The sequence below is a fragment of the Colossoma macropomum genome, unplaced genomic scaffold, assembly GCF_904425465.1.
Source record: "Colossoma macropomum unplaced genomic scaffold, Colossoma_macropomum, whole genome shotgun sequence".
Taxonomy (NCBI): domain Eukaryota; kingdom Metazoa; phylum Chordata; class Actinopteri; order Characiformes; family Serrasalmidae; genus Colossoma; species Colossoma macropomum.
Window position 1 is genome coordinate 36,051,350 of NW_023494793.1, and position 16,733 is coordinate 36,068,082.

A 16,733-nucleotide genomic window follows, 5' to 3' on the forward strand; every position below is an offset into this window, starting at 1 on the left:
CTGGAGGTCAGTGTTTATTTGGACGGGGGCCGTGGTGATGAGGTCTGAGCAGATAGTGACCAGTATAGAAGGCGAGGTGGCCAGTCCTGAGTCAGCAGCGGTTAGTGCAGGATCTATGGGTGGTATTGCTGTGGTGCTTGAGCCGGTATCTGTTGGAGGTGTAATCTCTATTACAGCTGGAGCTGTGGTCATTTAGGGAAGGCAAATGTGACAAAGGACAGTGTTACAAGACTATTACAAGCAATCACAGCACTGTACATCACTGTCTACAATACCTAAATTTCAACTATGACGGCAACAATTATAAAACATTTTATATTTTTGTTGTTGGCCTGTCCGTGGCTATAAAAACTATAAGGTTCATATGATGCGCGTGGTCATTCAGACAGACTGCAATACACTGAAAGGAGCTTAGGGGTAGATATGGCTTCTAATTTTTCGCAACACATTAAAGAAAAAAAAAATCATACAGTATTAATGCTGTAAATCTGAAGTCAGAGAAAGATTCATTCAAAGAAAGTTCGTCTCTGTTCAAGTTCCAGAAAGTTCCAAACAGAATCTGAATGATAAAAAGCACTAAATTCCCAAAAGATCCTTTAACTTAAGTCCTTATTTCCCCCCGAGAAGCCTTTATACTGGATACATTACACACTCCCTCAAAAATCATAGACAGTATCTAAGACAAAGAAAACTGTGGAAAAATGTATCACAGCTGAGTTCGGGGTGACGGCGGAGGCATGAAAGCAGCTTGTTCTCAATATGAGGGACAGAAAGAGTGATGGCAGCAGAAGAGAGAAAACATGAGCGTGACAGTCCATGAGCTTAATTAGCATTTTACTTACTGCCAAGAGTACCCGCCGCTTCACCTGCACGAGAGAGAGAGAGTGAGAGAGAGACAGAGAGAGAGAGAGAGAGAGACAGAGAGAGAGAAAGAGAGAGAGAGAGAGAGAGAGAGGGTGAGAGAGAGACAGAGAGGGGAAAGAATGAAAAAAGAACAAAGAGGTGGGAGATAGAATGGGCAGACAATAAGCAAGAAAGAAAGAAAGAAAGAAAGAAAGAAAAAGAGGGAGAAAGAACAAAGAATAAGAGAAAGACAGAATGGAAGGGTGAAGGGACAGAGAATAAGAAAGAAAGAGAAAGAAAGTAAGAAAGAATGAAAGAAAAAAGAAAAACGGGAGGGTGAAGAGACAGAATAAGAATGAAAGAAAAAGAAAGAAAGAAAAAGAAAGAAAAACGGGAGGGAGAAGGGAGAGAGAATAAGAAAAAATAAAGAAAGAAAATAAGAAAGAAAGAACAAACAAGAAAGAAAGAGAAAGAAAGACAGACAGAAAGAAAGAGTAAAGGACAGAAGATGAGATAAAAAGTAAAAGGTTGACAGAGAGTTAAAGAGTGAGAGAGAGAGTGAGAGAGTTAGAGAGAGAGTTAGAGAGTGAGAGAGAGAGTGAGAGTTAGAGAGAGGAATTAGAGAGTGAGAGAGAGAGAGAGAACAAATGAAAGAGGTTTACTCATTTATTTTTGAACACTGTAGCATCTTAATTTATATATCTAATGCTGGGTGAAGCCTGTCTGGGGCCTTTCAGTTCTGTCTGCTTAATGTGTGTCTTAATGTGTGTGTCTGCAGTGTTTCAGAGCAAGAGAGACAGAGACAGTCAGCAGCGTCTCAGAGTGAGAGAGACAGTCAGCAGCGTCTCAGAGTGAGAGGGGCAGGCAGCAGAGTCTCAGAGCGAAAGGGGCAGGCAGCAGCGTCTCAGAGCGAGAGCGGCAGGCAGCAGCGTCTCAGAGTGAAAGGGGCAGCAGCATCTCAGAGCGAAAAGGGCAGGCAGCAGCGTCTCAGAGCGAAAGGGGCAGGCAGCAGCGTCTCAGAGCGAGAGCGGCAGGCAGCAGCGTCTCAGAGTGAAAGGGGCAGCAGCATCTCAGAGTGAAAGGGGCAGGCAGCAGCGTCTCAGAGCGAAAGGGGCAGGCAGCAGCGTCTCAGAGCGAGAGCGGCAGGCAGCAGCGTCTCAGAGTGAAAGGGGCAGCAGCATCTCAGAGTGAAAGGGGCAGGCAGCAGCGTCTCAGAGCGAGAGCGGCAGGCAGCAGCATCTCAGAGCGAAAGGGGCAGGCAGCAGCGTCTCAGAGCGAAAGGGGCAGGCAGCAGCGTCTCAGAGCAAGAGCGGCAGGCGGCAGCGTCTCATAGTGAGAATGACAGGCAGCAGCGTCTCAGAGCAAAAGGGGCAGGCAGCAGCGTCTCATAGTGAGAGAGACAGGCAGCAGCGTCTCAGAGCAAAAGGGGCAGGCAGCAGCGTCTCATAGTGAGAGAGACAGGCAGCAGCATCTCAGAGTGAAAGGGGCAGGCAGCAGGGTCTCAGAGTGAGAGAGACAGGCAGCAGCGTCTCAGAGCGAGAGGGGCAGGCAGCAGCGTCTCAGAGCGAGAGGGGCAGGCAGCAGCGTCTCAGAGCGAGAGTGGCAGGCAGCAGGGTCTCAGAGCGAGAGGGACAGACAGCAGCGTCACAGAGCGAGAGTGGCAGGCAGCAGTGTCTAAGAGCGAGAGGGGCAGGCAGCAGCGTCTCAGAGCGAGAGAGACAGGCAGCAGCGTCTCAGAGCGAGAGCGGCAGGCAGCAGGGTCTCAGAGTGAAAGGGGCAGGCAGCAGCGTCTCAGAGTGAGAGAGACAGGCAGCAGCGTCTCAGAGTGAGAGAGACAGGCAGCAGCGTCTCAGAGCGAAAGGGGCAGGCAGCAGCGTCTCATAGTGAGAGAGACAGGCAGCAGCGTCTCAGAGCGAGAGCGGCAGGCAGCAGCGTCTCAGAGCGAAAGGGGCAGGCAGCAGTGTCTCCGAGCGAAAAGGGCAGGCAGCAGCGTCTCAGAGCGAGAGAGACAGGCAGCAGCGTCTCAGAGTGAAAGGGGCAGCAGCATCTCAGAGTGAAAGGGGCAGGCAGCAGCGTCTCAGAGTGAAAGGGGCAGCAGCATCTCAGAGTGAAAGGGGCAGGCAGCAGCGTCTCAGAGCGAAAGGGGCAGGCAGCAGCGTCTCAGAGCGAGAGCGGCAGGCAGCAGCGTCTCAGAGTGAAAGGGGCAGCAGCATCTCAGAGTGAAAGGGGCAGGCAGCAGGGTCTCAGAGCAAGAGCGGCAGGCAGCAGCATCTCAGAGCAAGAGCGGCAGGCAGCAGCGTCTCAGAGCGAAAGGGGCAGGCAGCAGCGTCTCAGAGTGAAAGGGGCAGGCAGCAGCGTCTCAGAGCGAGAGCGGCAGGCAGCAGCGTCTCAGAGTGAAAGGGGCAGCAGCGTCTCAGAGTGAAAGGGGCAGGCAGTAGCGTCTCAGAGCGAAAGGGGCAGGCAGCAGCGTCTCAGAGCGAGAGCGGCAGGCAGCAGCGTCTCAGAGTGAAAGGGGCAGCAGCATCTCAGAGTGAAAGGGGCAGGCAGCAGGGTCTCAGAGCAAGAGCGGCAGGCAGCAGCATCTCAGAGCAAGAGCGGCAGGCAGCAGCGTCTCAGAGCGAGAGGGGCAGGCAGCAGGGTCTCAGAGCAAGAGCGGCAGGCAGCAGCGTGTCAGAGCGAAAGGGGCAGGCAGCAGGGTCTCAGAGTGAGAGAGACAGGCAGCAGCGTCTCAGAGCGAGAGGGGCAGGCAGCAGCGTCTCAGAGCGAGAGTGGCAGGCAGCAGCGTCTCAGAGCGAGAGGGGCAGGCAGCAGCGTCTCAGAGCGAGAGTGGCAGGCAGCAGGGTCTCAGAGCGAGAGGGGCAGGCAGCAGCGTCTCAGAGCGAGAGGGGCAGGCAGCAGCGTCTCAGAGCGAGAGGGGCAGGCAGCAGCGTCTCAGAGCGAGAGTGGCAGGCAGCAGGGTCTCAGAGCGAGAGGACAGACAGCAGCGTCACAGAGCGAGAGGGGCAGGCAGCAGTGTCTAAGAGCGAGAGGGGCAGGCAGCAGCGTCTCAGAGCGAGAGAGACAGGCAGCAGCGTCTCAGAGTGAGAGAGACAGGCAGCAGGGTCTCAGAGTGAAAGGGGCAGGCGGCAGCGTCTCAGAGTGAGAGAGACAGGCAGCAGCGTCTCAGAGCGAGAGGGGCAGGCAGCAGCGTCTCAGAGCGAGAGAGACAGGCAGCAGCGTCTCAGAGCGAGAGCGGCAGGCAGCAGGGTCTCAGAGTGAAAGGGGCAGGCAGCAGCGTCTCAGAGTGAGAGAGACAGGCAGCAGCGTCTCAGAGTGAGAGAGACAGGCAGCAGCGTCTCAGAGCGAAAGGGGCAGGCAGCAGCGTCTCATAGTGAGAGAGACAGGCAGCAGCGTCTCAGAGTGAAAGGGGCAGGCAGCAGGGTCTCAGAGTGAGAGAGACAGGCAGCAGCGTCTCAGAGCGAGAGCGGCAGGCAGCAGCGTCTCAGAGCGAAAGGGGCAGGCAGCAGTGTCTCAGAGCGAAAGGGGCAGGCAGCAGCGTCTCAGAGCGAGAGCGGCAGGCAGCAGCGTCTCAGAGTGAAAGGGGCAGCAGCATCTCAGAGTGAAAGGGGCAGGCAGCAGCGTCTCAGAGCGAAAGGGGCAGGCAGTAGCGTCTCAGAGCGAGAGCGGCAGGCAGCAGCGTCTCAGAGTGAAAGGGGCAGCAGCATCTCAGAGTGAAAGGGGCAGGCAGCAGCGTCTCAGAGCGAGAGCGGCAGGCAGCAGCATCTCAGAGCGAAAGGGGCAGGCAGCAGCGTCTCAGAGCGAAAGGGGCAGGCAGCAGCGTCTCAGAGCAAGAGCGGCAGGGTCTCATAGTGAGAATGACAGGCAGCAGCGTCTCAGAGCAAAAGGGGCAGGCAGCAGCGTCTCATAGTGAGAGAGACAGGCAGCAGCATCTCAGAGTGAAAGGGGCAGGCAGCAGGGTCTCAGAGTGAGAGAGACAGGCAGCAGCGTCTCAGAGCGAGAGGGGCAGGCAGCAGCGTCTCAGAGCGAGAGAGACAGGCAGCAGCGTCTCAGAGCGAGAGCGGCAGGCAGCAGGGTCTCAGAGTGAAAGGGGCAGGCAGCAGCGTCTCAGAGCGAGAGAGACAGGCAGCAGCGTCTCAGAGTGAGAGAGACAGGCAGCAGCGTCTCAGAGCGAAAGGGGCAGGCAGCAGCGTCTCATAGTGAGAGAGACAGGCAGCAGCGTCTCAGAATGAAAGGGGCAGGCAGCAGGGTCTCAGAGTGAGAGAGACAGGCAGCAGCGTCTCAGAGCGAGAGCGGCAGGCAGCAGCGTCTCAGAGCGAAAGGGGCAGGCAGCAGTGTCTCAGAGCGAAAGGGGCAGGCAGCAGCGTCTCAGAGCGAGAGCGGCAGGCAGCAGCGTCTCAGAGTGAAAGGGGCAGCAGCATCTCAGAGTGAAAGGGGCAGGCAGCAGCGTCTCAGAGCGAAAGGGGCAGGCAGTAGCGTCTCAGAGCGAGAGCGGCAGGCAGCAGCGTCTCAGAGTGAAAGGGGCAGCAGCATCTCAGAGTGAAAGGGGCAGGCAGCAGCGTCTCAGAGCGAGAGCGGCAGGCAGCAGCATCTCAGAGCGAAAGGGGCAGGCAGCAGCGTCTCAGAGCGAAAGGGGCAGGCAGCAGCGTCTCAGAGCAAGAGCGGCAGGCGGCAGCGTCTCATAGTGAGAATGACAGGCAGCAGCGTCTCAGAGCAAAAGGGGCAGGCAGCAGCGTCTCATAGTGAGAGAGACAGGCAGCAGCGTCTCAGAGCAAAAGGGGCAGGCAGCAGCGTCTCATAGTGAGAGAGACAGGCAGCAGCATCTCAGAGTGAAAGGGGCAGGCAGCAGGGTCTCAGAGTGAGAGAGACAGGCAGCAGCGTCTCAGAGCGAGAGCGGCAGGCAGCAGCGTCTCAGAGCGAAAGGGGCAGGCGGCAGCGTCTCAGAGCGAAAGGGGCAGGCAGCAGCGTCTCAGAGCGAGAGGGGCAGGCAGCAGCGTCTCAGAGTGAAAGGGGCAGCAGCATCTCAGAGTGAAAGGGGCAGGCAGCAGCGTCTCAGAGCGAAAGGGGCAGGCAGCAGCGTCTCAGAGCGAGAGCGGCAGGCGGCAGCGTCTCAGAGTGAAAGGGGCAGCAGCATCTCAGAGTGAAAGGGGCAGGCAGCAGGGTCTCAGAGCAAGAGCGGCAGGCAGCAGCATCTCAGAGCGAAAGGGGCAGGCAGCAGCGTCTCAGAGCAAGAGCGGCAGGCGGCAGCATCTCAGAGCGAGAGGGGCAGGCAGCAGCGTCTCAGAGTGAGAGGGGCAGGCAGCAGGGTCTCAGAGCGAGAGCGGCAGGCAGCAGCGTCTCAGAGCGAGAGGGGCAGGCAGCAGGGTCTCAGAGTGAGAGAGACAGGCAGCAGCATCTCAGAGTGAAAGGGGCAGGCAGCAGGGTCTCAGAGTGAGAGAGGCAGGCAGCAGCGTCTCAGAGTGAAAGGGGCAGACAGCAGCGTCTCAGAGTGAAAAGGGGCAGGCAGCAGTGTCTCAGAGTGAGAGGGACAGGCAGTAGTGTTTTAGATTGAGAAAGACAGGCAGCAGTGTCTCACAGTGAGAGAGACAGGCAGCTCTCTCTGAGATCCTACTGCCTGCGTCTTTCACTCTGAGATGTTGCTGCTTCATTTAACACTGAATATCAGAAATTGAGTCTGTTCTGAGAACACCAGCAGCTTGTTTGTTTGATTTGCAAATGTTCAACTTTTCTGTCTATTTCTGTTTCTCAGTTTAGGGCCTCTTGACAGCTACACATCCTTTCAGACTCATAGTGCTGAGTTGTCTTCTCACAGTGGAAGGATGGACAGAAACACCTGTGGATTTTTTCAGATCTGAAGTAAGAGTGGAGCTTGATTTTCTCCTCTCTCTCTAAGATTAAAGCTTTCCACTTTCTAAAATGGCATCTTGTCAAGTTAAATTATCTTAGATATAGTCAATAAGTCTAATATTTCTCCTGTTGAGATTGTTGTAAGATTAATTTGAGATTATTTACCTTATTACTAGACATTTTTTACTAGTTTTACATAATTTTATTAAGTAAAATTATCTCACTATATTGGCAGATAATTTTGCTTGTTTTATGAAATGTGCTTGAAACCAGCAAAATTATCTGCCAGTATAGCGAGATAATTTTACTTAATAAAATTACCTAAAACAAGGAAATAAAGTCTAGAATTAAGAAGGATAATCTTAGAATAAGTGCACAACCATCTCAAAATGAGAAATATTAGACATATCGACTAGACCAAGATCATTTCACTTGACAAGGTACCAGTTTTTACAGTGTAAGTGCTGTTTTAGTGTCCTCTACTAACTCATCACTGCTATGTTCAAACAGTGTCACTTTAGGGTTGCCAGATTGGAGAGGATCACTTGGATTAGCATGTTATGCTACTTGCTATTTTTTTCATTACCTTCATTCTCCTAAAAAGCATAATTAGAAAGCAGAGTTAGAAAGCAAAGTAAAGCCTTCTTGGTCATGGGCTTTTCCTAGCAGAACAGAATATTAAAATATTCAAGATAATATTCAATATAACGTGCAAAAATTAAACTATTTGACCGTTCTTTAAGCAACAGAACGAGAGGCAGCTTCCTCGCTTTACTTTCTTATTCATCAGCTTTGATGATCATTTCACTTGACAAGGCACCAGTTTTTGCAGTGTAAGTGCTGTTTATCTGCTGGGGACAGTTTTGGTGTCTACCAGGCCTTGCAAGATTGTTAGGAGTCTTATTTTCTGTATAACCTCTAATATTTTTAAATATATAAATAAAATAAAATAAATAAAAACTCCTGTCTTATAGTACGGTACATATTTTAAGTCTTTTAAAAGCTTTATAGTTTGGCATTTTAATGAACAAAATATCATGGATCACTTGAAATACAACCACTAGCATCACCCCAACTTACAGGTGTTGGGGGATCCATTGGGCGTGGGCAGGTATGAGCCGGGTTTCCACGATTTGGCCTTGAACCCTCTCTCGCAGCGGGCACAGTCCTGCCCCGTGGTGTTGTGTTCACAATCACACTGAAGACTGCCTTCACGAAACGTGCACTGTCCAGCATGAAGGTTACACTTACACCTGCAACAACACGGACAGAGAGAGAGAGAAAGAGAGAGACAAACCAATTAGCACTCTGACCACAGCGCGCCTGCTGTAGAGCCAAGGGCAAGGACTATCCTACAGAGGGTGTCCTGCCCTGGGTATTCACTCCAGCCACCCGAGATATCTCATTAGCTCGCATACTTGGCTGAAGCCATGAGCTAATTAGTTGAATCAGGTGTTGTAGTGAATGGCTTGGGCCGAATAGCTGCAGGTGGTGTAGTCCTCTTGGATGAAATAAATAGTCACAATGGCTTCTCCCGATCCCCAGACTATTCCAGAGATGCCCCAAAGCTCAAGCCAAGTCAGAGGCGCATTGCCTGCTAATGTCTTGTTTGAAAGCAGCATTTCATTATAATCTGAAACTAAAATGAAACTGAATGGTTCTGCTGGCACTGCGTTCTGATACTGCTTCTGAGTTTCATCGCTGACATTTAAGCAGGGTGAGGTTCCAACATGACATTCTGCTTCCTTACTCATCTAACATAGAACATCACCTTCATTCCTGCTGTGTTGATGTCTTACTCCACAGGCTTATTACTCACTTAGCTATAGAGGTGGGCGATATGGCAATATTAAATCGCAATACCTCAAAAAATTTTCATGATACGCGATACATCACAATATTTATTTCAGTATATCAGCTGAAACTGAGAAAAACAACCAGAAGTGCTATGTTTAAAAAAGTACTATCAAGGACTGTGAACACAATGATTTTTATTCAACATTTGGCACACTGTGTTGCACTAATTCAGTTAAACGGGAGTAATTTTGCTCTCTTTATAAAGAAACATGCAGTTGGTCAGTGTTGTGCAAGTTAAGACTTATTTAGGACTGCAACAAATATTCAATATTGATAATCTGATAATGAAAATGTTCAAAAATTGAAAAGCCATTTAAAAAAACACATTTATTAATGAAAAGTACTTGGAGAACTATGGAGAACGCACTTCTTAGTTTGTTTATCAAGCTAAATGCCAACTTGTCACTATAGCACATGGTTGTCAGCTCTGCACACAAGACTCTTTGAAGATTCGCAACTATCTAATCTAAGATGACAGATGTTTTAACTCCACGTGCAGTCAAAATATGTTGCCTAGCGCTCCAGACTGCTACTTTTGTTATGTTTTTTTTGAGAATAAGTGAGAAGTGAGAGCATGTGAGTGCATTATCACTTATTGTCATTTGAGATCTAAACATCAAGCTGGATCTTTTTGACTCTGTACATATGACGATAATATGTAAAGACGTGTGTATGATGTGGTCTGGAAACTCCAGCGAAATGTAACTCAATACCTCTAACTTTAAAATCATAAATTATTCCAGGCTTTACAGAGCGACACACATCAGTGCACACATCATAATTTAGTATATTTTTTCTCCTGACTCAGTAATAATTCTACTTTCAGTTTTAACAAAATACTTATATAGTGCAGCTTTAGAAAGATGCTGTGTCCTCTACTAACTCATCACTGCTATGTTCAAACAGTGTCACTTTAGGGTTGCCAGATTGGACAGGATCACTTGGATTAGCATGTTATGCTACTTGCTATTTTTTCATTACCTTCATTCTCCTAAAAAGCATAATTAGAAAGCAGAGTTAGAAAGCAAAGTAAAGCCTTCTTGGTCATGGGCTTTTCCTAGCAGAACAGAATATTAAAATATTCAAGATAATATTCAATATAACGTGCAAAAATTAAACTATTTGACCGTTCTTTAAGCAACAGAACGAGAAGCAGCTTCCTCGCTTTACTTTCTTATTCATCAGCTTTGATGTTCTTTGCACATGACTCGAGTGTTCTATTGCTTTGATACAACAGTTCTGAAAAGAAGAAAAAAAGTAGCCCCAAAGAAGCCCCACAGACCGTTTCTTACTGCCAATTTCTTCCACCAAAAAAGTAGTTCCAGCAATTTAGAGTACAGTTATAATTGTTGTTACTTAGCAACCAGTGGTCAGCAGAATGATACATGTATGGTGAAAAAAAATGTACTGTGTCAGATATACTATCATGTCCAGACAGCCCTTCTAATTAGAGAATTCACCTACTTTAACCCCTTAAAATCCCAGGCTTATTACACACTAAGGCTTGTGATTCAGTAATTACATGGACTACAATGCAAACTGGCTGAGCTATTCTTAGGTTATAGAAGTGTGCAATGAATCTTCAGGCCCACCGGTGAGCCCTGGCCATTTAGGGGTTAAAGTCAACTCAAGTCAAGTCAAAGTTTATTCATATAGTGCTTCTTACAACAGGGGTTGTCACAAAGCAGCTTTACAAAAAAATTTGGGTCCGAGCCCCCATGAGCGTCGGCAATGGCGACAGTGGCAAGGAAAAACTCCCTAAGAATAAGAGTAAGAAACCTTGAGAGGAACCAAGACTCAAAAGGGGAACCCATCCTCCTCTGGCACTGGATAGCAAACAGCATTAATATAAAATATTAGAATACAAAACGGGGAAAAACAGGCAGAGCAATGGTTAATTAGATAGTTTGAGTTTATGCAGCAGCAGCAGCATCAGGAGGGTCAGTTCATGAAGGTGAGGTTTGCACAGCATTGTACAGCATGAAGCTCAATGGTGGTCAAAATGGTCCAGAAGGCTGAAACGTGCACCCATTACTGATACAAGTGTTTGACTGTTTGTATAATCTCCATTGAAAAGCACTGACCAAGGAGCAGGACAGATGTGTGTACTACAGGCAGACTGGGGTGTAAAATAGGAGTAGATTATGCAGCCCAGATGACAGCAGTCTGTAGACCAGCCAGACAAGAGTTGGCTACACTGGATAAGACTTTGTTCTTGCGACAAAGCTCACAGCCGTGAGACTCAAAGACTGAAGACAGTAAATGACATCTAACTGCTTCAGGGGTAATACAGAAGAGAGAGAGAGAGAGAGAGAGAGAGATATGATTACACACCTAATCAGAATAAATGGGAGATATAGAGATGGCATCTGCTGTCAAGTATTTTTGCCTTACCGTAGTCGCTCACAGATATAACTAATATAAGAAAAATCTGCAGAGCGGCAGAAAGTACAGCATCTGCACTCGCAGCTCATGAGCAGCACTCTGGCCCTCTAACAACCAGCAGAGTTTAGAAAGAGCTGAGATTAAAGGAGTCCAAAGAGGAAAGCGGGTTAGTATGGAAATTATGACTTTTAGAATTACAATCTGCGTAATCAAATAAATGAGAGAATCCCAATTCGTTTCTGCCCACTGGAGGGAGCAAATGTCCATTTGCATGAAGTATGGAGCGAGCAGCTAACCATCTGCATGAAATATTTATGAAGCTGACCTATATATTTCCACGAGGACACCCAGTAACTAAACCTTACATTAGGCCGTATATTGCTGCATAATGAGATTATACCTCGCGTTTTCCATTTGTAAATTTAAATGAAAAAGATGATGCCGTGTGAAAGTACATACCTTCTCAATGATTGGATAACTTTCGCCTCTTTAACTTGTTAAGTAAAACGATGCCTCACATGGTGCAGTAAGGCACTGCATCTGTAGAGTCCCTCAATGCACCAAAGTCAAAATGATATGCTAACATGGCTAATAGGCTAATAGAAAGCTATATGATATGACACCATTTTTGAGATTTTGCCCTATGAAAAAGACCAACAGTAATACTATGCGAATTTCTTACAGGATTCCCATGGTAAATTCTGGCAATTACTATATATTACAGAGTGCTACACAAATATTAAACAATAGTTAGCTCTGATGACACAGTCTGAGTGATTGAGAAGCATTCTACCACAAATTAGGGGTGGGCGAAATGGCAAAAATGTAATATCACAATACTGAAAAAACATTTTTACGATACATGATATGTATCACGATATTTGATTTTTAAAATACTATCAAAAACTACAAGTACAATGATTTTTCTTTCATGTTTTACATACTGTGGTACAGTAAATCCAGTTAAAATGACTTTGTTTATTTATTTATTTATTTTCTTTTTTTTTTAAATTTTCTCTCCAATTTAGTCGTATCCCCTAGTCGTCCACTGGTTAAGTCTCCCCAATCACACTGTACCACCAGCGCCAGAAGGCAAACACAAATTTCTGCCAAGTCACTGCTTCTTTTCGAACTGTTGCTAATACAATGTTGGACAGCTGAATGCGCCTGGAGGAGAATGCTAACCACCAGTTCTGTTACGTCAGCTAACAGGCATCTGTGCTGGCTAGCACTGCACAGAGTGACGGGGGTAGAGGGAGGGCCATCCTAGAGAGAGCGAGGCCAATTGTGCTCTCTTCAACTCCCTAAAAAAGGACTATTTACGCTCTTATAGCAGTGACGATATCTACAACACACTCAGAAAAGCATACAGGCCTTTTTCATAAGAAACGCAAGTTTGTAAACAACGGGTAAAACAAATTCCGCTATTGCCTCACGGACGATTAATAACCTCAGAAATACTGGTGTCCGTATCACTGCAGCCCATTTTGGAAAGGTGTGTCACTTCATCTTTATCATAGTTGCCAAGATCGAAATTCAAGGAGAATTATTAGAGAACATCAAACACACAACAATGGGGGCTCTAAGGTGAATAAAGAACACATTCTTAGCGGCAGGATTATCTCACAGCTATCAAAGTACAAAAATGTCAGATAACATCTACAGAGTAATAAAAAACCAAAACTCTAGATTAGCCATTTTAGCTGGAGATATTGAAAAGGCTTGCTAACAAGAAACTAGTTGACAAAAAGGTAAAAACATGCACATACTGACACGGGGGCACACTGCGTTGTCATTGTCTGTAGCACCAATGAAGACGTTTTCTACAAACATCTACTCCCTGCTGAGCACTTGCTCATTCAAATGCAGACAGCTTTTGAGAAGGAACATGAAAACTGTTTCACTGAAAGTGGCTGAAGCACCAGCCATGAAGTGCAAACTGCCTTCAGTGTCAGTGTAATGTATAAGTTATCATGATAAAGATAAAATATTGTCATATTGCACACTAAAACAGATAACTTCCTTCAGATAATTTTTGATCTGCAGCCTGTTTGCTCAGATCCTGAACACGAGTACGACAGCAGGACTACATCAATTTTGGTACCAGTCCTGGACCCTAGACACGCTTTTCAGTCAGCAGCTGTGAAAAACTTAACAAACTGGATTTAGGCAGAAATGAACAGAATACAATGAGAGCAAACCAGAAAAAGAAATAAAATAAAATAGAAATAAAACAATTTTCAGATTAATTTGTGAAGTACTGAAAAAGCTGAGCTGAACCTGATATTGTGGTAAAACAGTAAAAACAGTACTACTTCTTTGGTAGAAAGAATTGTTAATATTGAAGCAAATTTGATTTAATGTTAAGGAATTCTTTGCTTTAGTTCTTTATGTAGCAGAACTGTTGTACAAACATCATAGAACACTTGAGATTGTGTTTTATCACAAATATTAATGGCAGTGGTGTTCCACAGCAACCAGTGTTATTCTTGTTAACATGCTCCTTCTGTTCTATTGCCTAATTACACTTTAAGACTGTGCTGCAGGAATCTCATATGTAATGGTGGCTAATATTCAAATATTCAATTGTTATTGGGATAAATTATGTCATACTATTCTTTTCTGAGTATATTGTAGATTTTGTAATTACTTAAATAGCACTGAACTGCTGCATGTTACGTTACAAAGGCTTGTTCACTTCGCTGTCCATCAAACTAAAATTGCACATCTATAGATGCCAGAATTGTAACTGCTGCACCATTTAAGATGGAATTGAAAATTTTAATAACAAGCTTGTGAATACAAAGCTAACAGCCTCATACGTCCTGCACAGACATGTTTAAACAGTTTGAGCAGCCTTGTGGATCTATTTTACAGTTTTTATGGAACATCAGACAAGGGATTTGTAATTGTTGTTCATGCTGAGTATCAGGTGGAGATACAAGATCCAGGAACTTCTCCATTACAGGTTTGATTCCACAACACCCAGATACAATAAGAAAAGTCACTGCTAGCATGCTGGTCCTATATATAGCGTCGGTTTTTGAAATGACGGAAAACAAAAAAAATCACATAATTCATATTCACAGTGCAAAAGCTTAAATTATAACCAAAAAACAAAAAACAAAAATGGAATTCACTGCCTGGGGTGAACAACCGTCCTCTGTTGTCAAGGACATTTGATTTCATGGCACATACTGTAGCCTATGGTGGTGTCCAAAAGTCTGAGACCACTGGTGAAAATGCTTCTATTTTAGCGTTCCCTTCTAATTTAATATAAATGTTTTCATTACAAATTATTTTATCAGCATAACAATTCAAGTGAAAAGTAGAATCTTTCAATGGTTACATGAATTTCATAATTTCTTAGTATTTGATGTGTCCTTTTGCTTTAATGACAGCGTGCGTTTAAGCTGGCAAAAGTCTTCATAAGTTTGTGCAAAAGCCTCTGATGAGTAGGTCAAATTCACTTAAGGTAGAGCCGGGCGATACGTTTCACGATACACTATATGTCACAATATATATTTTGGAAAAGATCAAGCATTGCCATGCTTAAAAAATATTCCAAAAACTATGAATACATTGATTTATATTCAACATTTCACATCCTGCACGGCACTAAATCCAATTTAATAGGACTAATACATGCAATTGGGAGATGTTTTCAAGCACTGAAGATTTCCATAATCTGCTCAGAAAAGCATGTTGCGGCATATTGTGACATAATTTATCACAATAACAATAAACATTATCATATTACCCAGACCTACATGAGACTTGTCTGAACATGATCTTCAATGGAAGAATAAGCCAAGTGAGTCCTGAATTTCGGTTTCATTCAAGAATTTTCATTTCAGGGTATCACTAATTACAAAGAGGGCATAATCAGTCCTTTAACTGGATTTAGTGCAGTGCAGTGCGTGAGACATTGAATTAAAATACTTTTTGGAAAAAAAAAATTATAAATGTGACATTGCTGGGGTTTCTGTCTGCTTATCAAACCTAAGAAAAATTAAATATCGTGATATATATCATATATCATGTTACGTTTTTGCCACATCAGCCACCTCATTATATGACAGGTTATTACAGAAATGGCACTAGAGAAGTAAACACACTTTTAATAGCCATTTTTCTCCTAAAAATCTAACTAAGCATAAGAGCAGCTTAGTCATTCTGAAGCTCTGCTTAAGTTACGCTCCGCTCTGATGTCACGTCCTTATCACAGTTAGCCTAGTCTGAATCAATTTAATCCAGTGTAACAGGTAAATTCATTTATAGTCGGTCTCTAATGTAGACATAAAGGTTAGACAAGCCTCCTGGGACAGTTTAAGTATGTCCACATTCCACTCTATCACGCTCTTACCACTGCCTCTCATTCCCCACCACTGAAAACATGGCAGATAGAGCTGGATAATTGACATAGTGGGGTTCTATTCAATTTCATTTACTTTAATTAAGTCTGTTTTTTTTTCGAAGGGCCTCTGGAAGCAGACTGCCGCCGCCCTCTGAGACCTGGAAGCCATAATTAAAGCTCGGTGTCAATCACAGTCTCTTTCATTCTGGGACTTCTCCAAGACCGTGTGCCCATCAAGCCTCTATCATGACAAATTAATCAGCGGCAGCTCCCTCCGTTTCACACAGCCGAGCCTTTGGGGAGAGCCAGGCCGCTCCTCGCTGAGAGCGAGCGCATAATTCCCAAATTCAGGAAGGCATTAATCAATTATAGCATGCTGAGGGCTCTTACCAATTTCTCTGACCTAATCTGCAATGTGGGCTGCCACAGTCCTATTAACCAGCACGCAGATTAAAATTCAGGGCCATCCAGTGGCTGACGATGTCTCTTCCTAGAAGCACCTGCAAATCTGTCTATCTATCAATGGATTTAATACTAAAGGGGCCAGAGTCCAACCTCTACTTATCCTTTACAATTAAATGAGTAGTGCCCTCTAGACTTACAGTGTTTCCCCTGCCATTAAACAGGCCAGACGGCCTACTTGGCCAAACTCATGTGCTCATGTGAACAGACATCAGGATGTAACTGGCAGGCTAACACTGAGTCCTTGCATTCATGTTTTATGTGGTATAGTCTTGTTTGTATCTGATTCTCAATCTATTGTCAAATGTAAATATGCACTAAAATCACATCAGAACATTGCTATAGTAGTATAAGACAGCCATGTGAGATGAGCTGGTTTGTGCTGGAGGAGCAGCGTCTAACTGTATTCTTCTTCTATGTATAAGTTAATCACAGCAGTGTTTAATCACAGAGTTTTTAGTCCTTGAAGAAAAACATTTTTTCAGCAAACTGTCATGTTAGTTTGGGGTGGATTTATTGAAATGTGACGATATGGTAAAATGTGACAGAGGGTAAAAAAATGCAAAACTTAAGCAAGGTGTTCCAACTTTGTCATGTCGTCAATGAGAAAACCAGCAAAAGCTTCACCTACTGGATCTTTACAGATGAAAGAAATCAACTTCTGATAGTATTATTCAAGTCCTAATAATCAAAAGCAGATTGAGCAGACTTTCCTGACAGTCCAGTTTTTAGTGCTGGTTTAAGAAATTATTAGCACTATTTCTATATATTTCTATAGATATGTATGCACAAGTTGTTGTCTGGCCCATTATTAGCTGTAAAGCACTCAGTCAAACATATATTTTGTGAATATAAATTGACAGGCTATAAATGTACTCCACTCATTCTTGAAAATAAATGTGTAGAGAACATAAAACCTGGTGCTTTTAATAATTTTGCTATCCAAGAAATTGACAGGTATCTGATTAACTGTGAGGGAAAAAAA

The 16,733-nt window shown here is 45.2% G+C and overlaps 1 protein-coding gene across 1 annotated transcript in view; it reads right to left on the reverse strand.

Annotated features, from left to right (window-relative positions):
- The window catches only part of ntng2a (netrin g2a), a 96,993-nt gene that overhangs the window by 25,504 nt on the left and 54,756 nt on the right, over positions 1 to 16,733 (reverse strand). Inside the window, exons 4-5 of the mRNA XM_036579392.1 lie at positions 7,768 to 7,940; positions 843 to 866 (exon numbers count right to left, since the gene is read on the reverse strand). Coding sequence (XP_036435285.1) covers positions 843 to 866; positions 7,768 to 7,940 — 197 coding nt within the window. The remainder of the gene's footprint in view (positions 1 to 842; positions 867 to 7,767; positions 7,941 to 16,733) is intronic.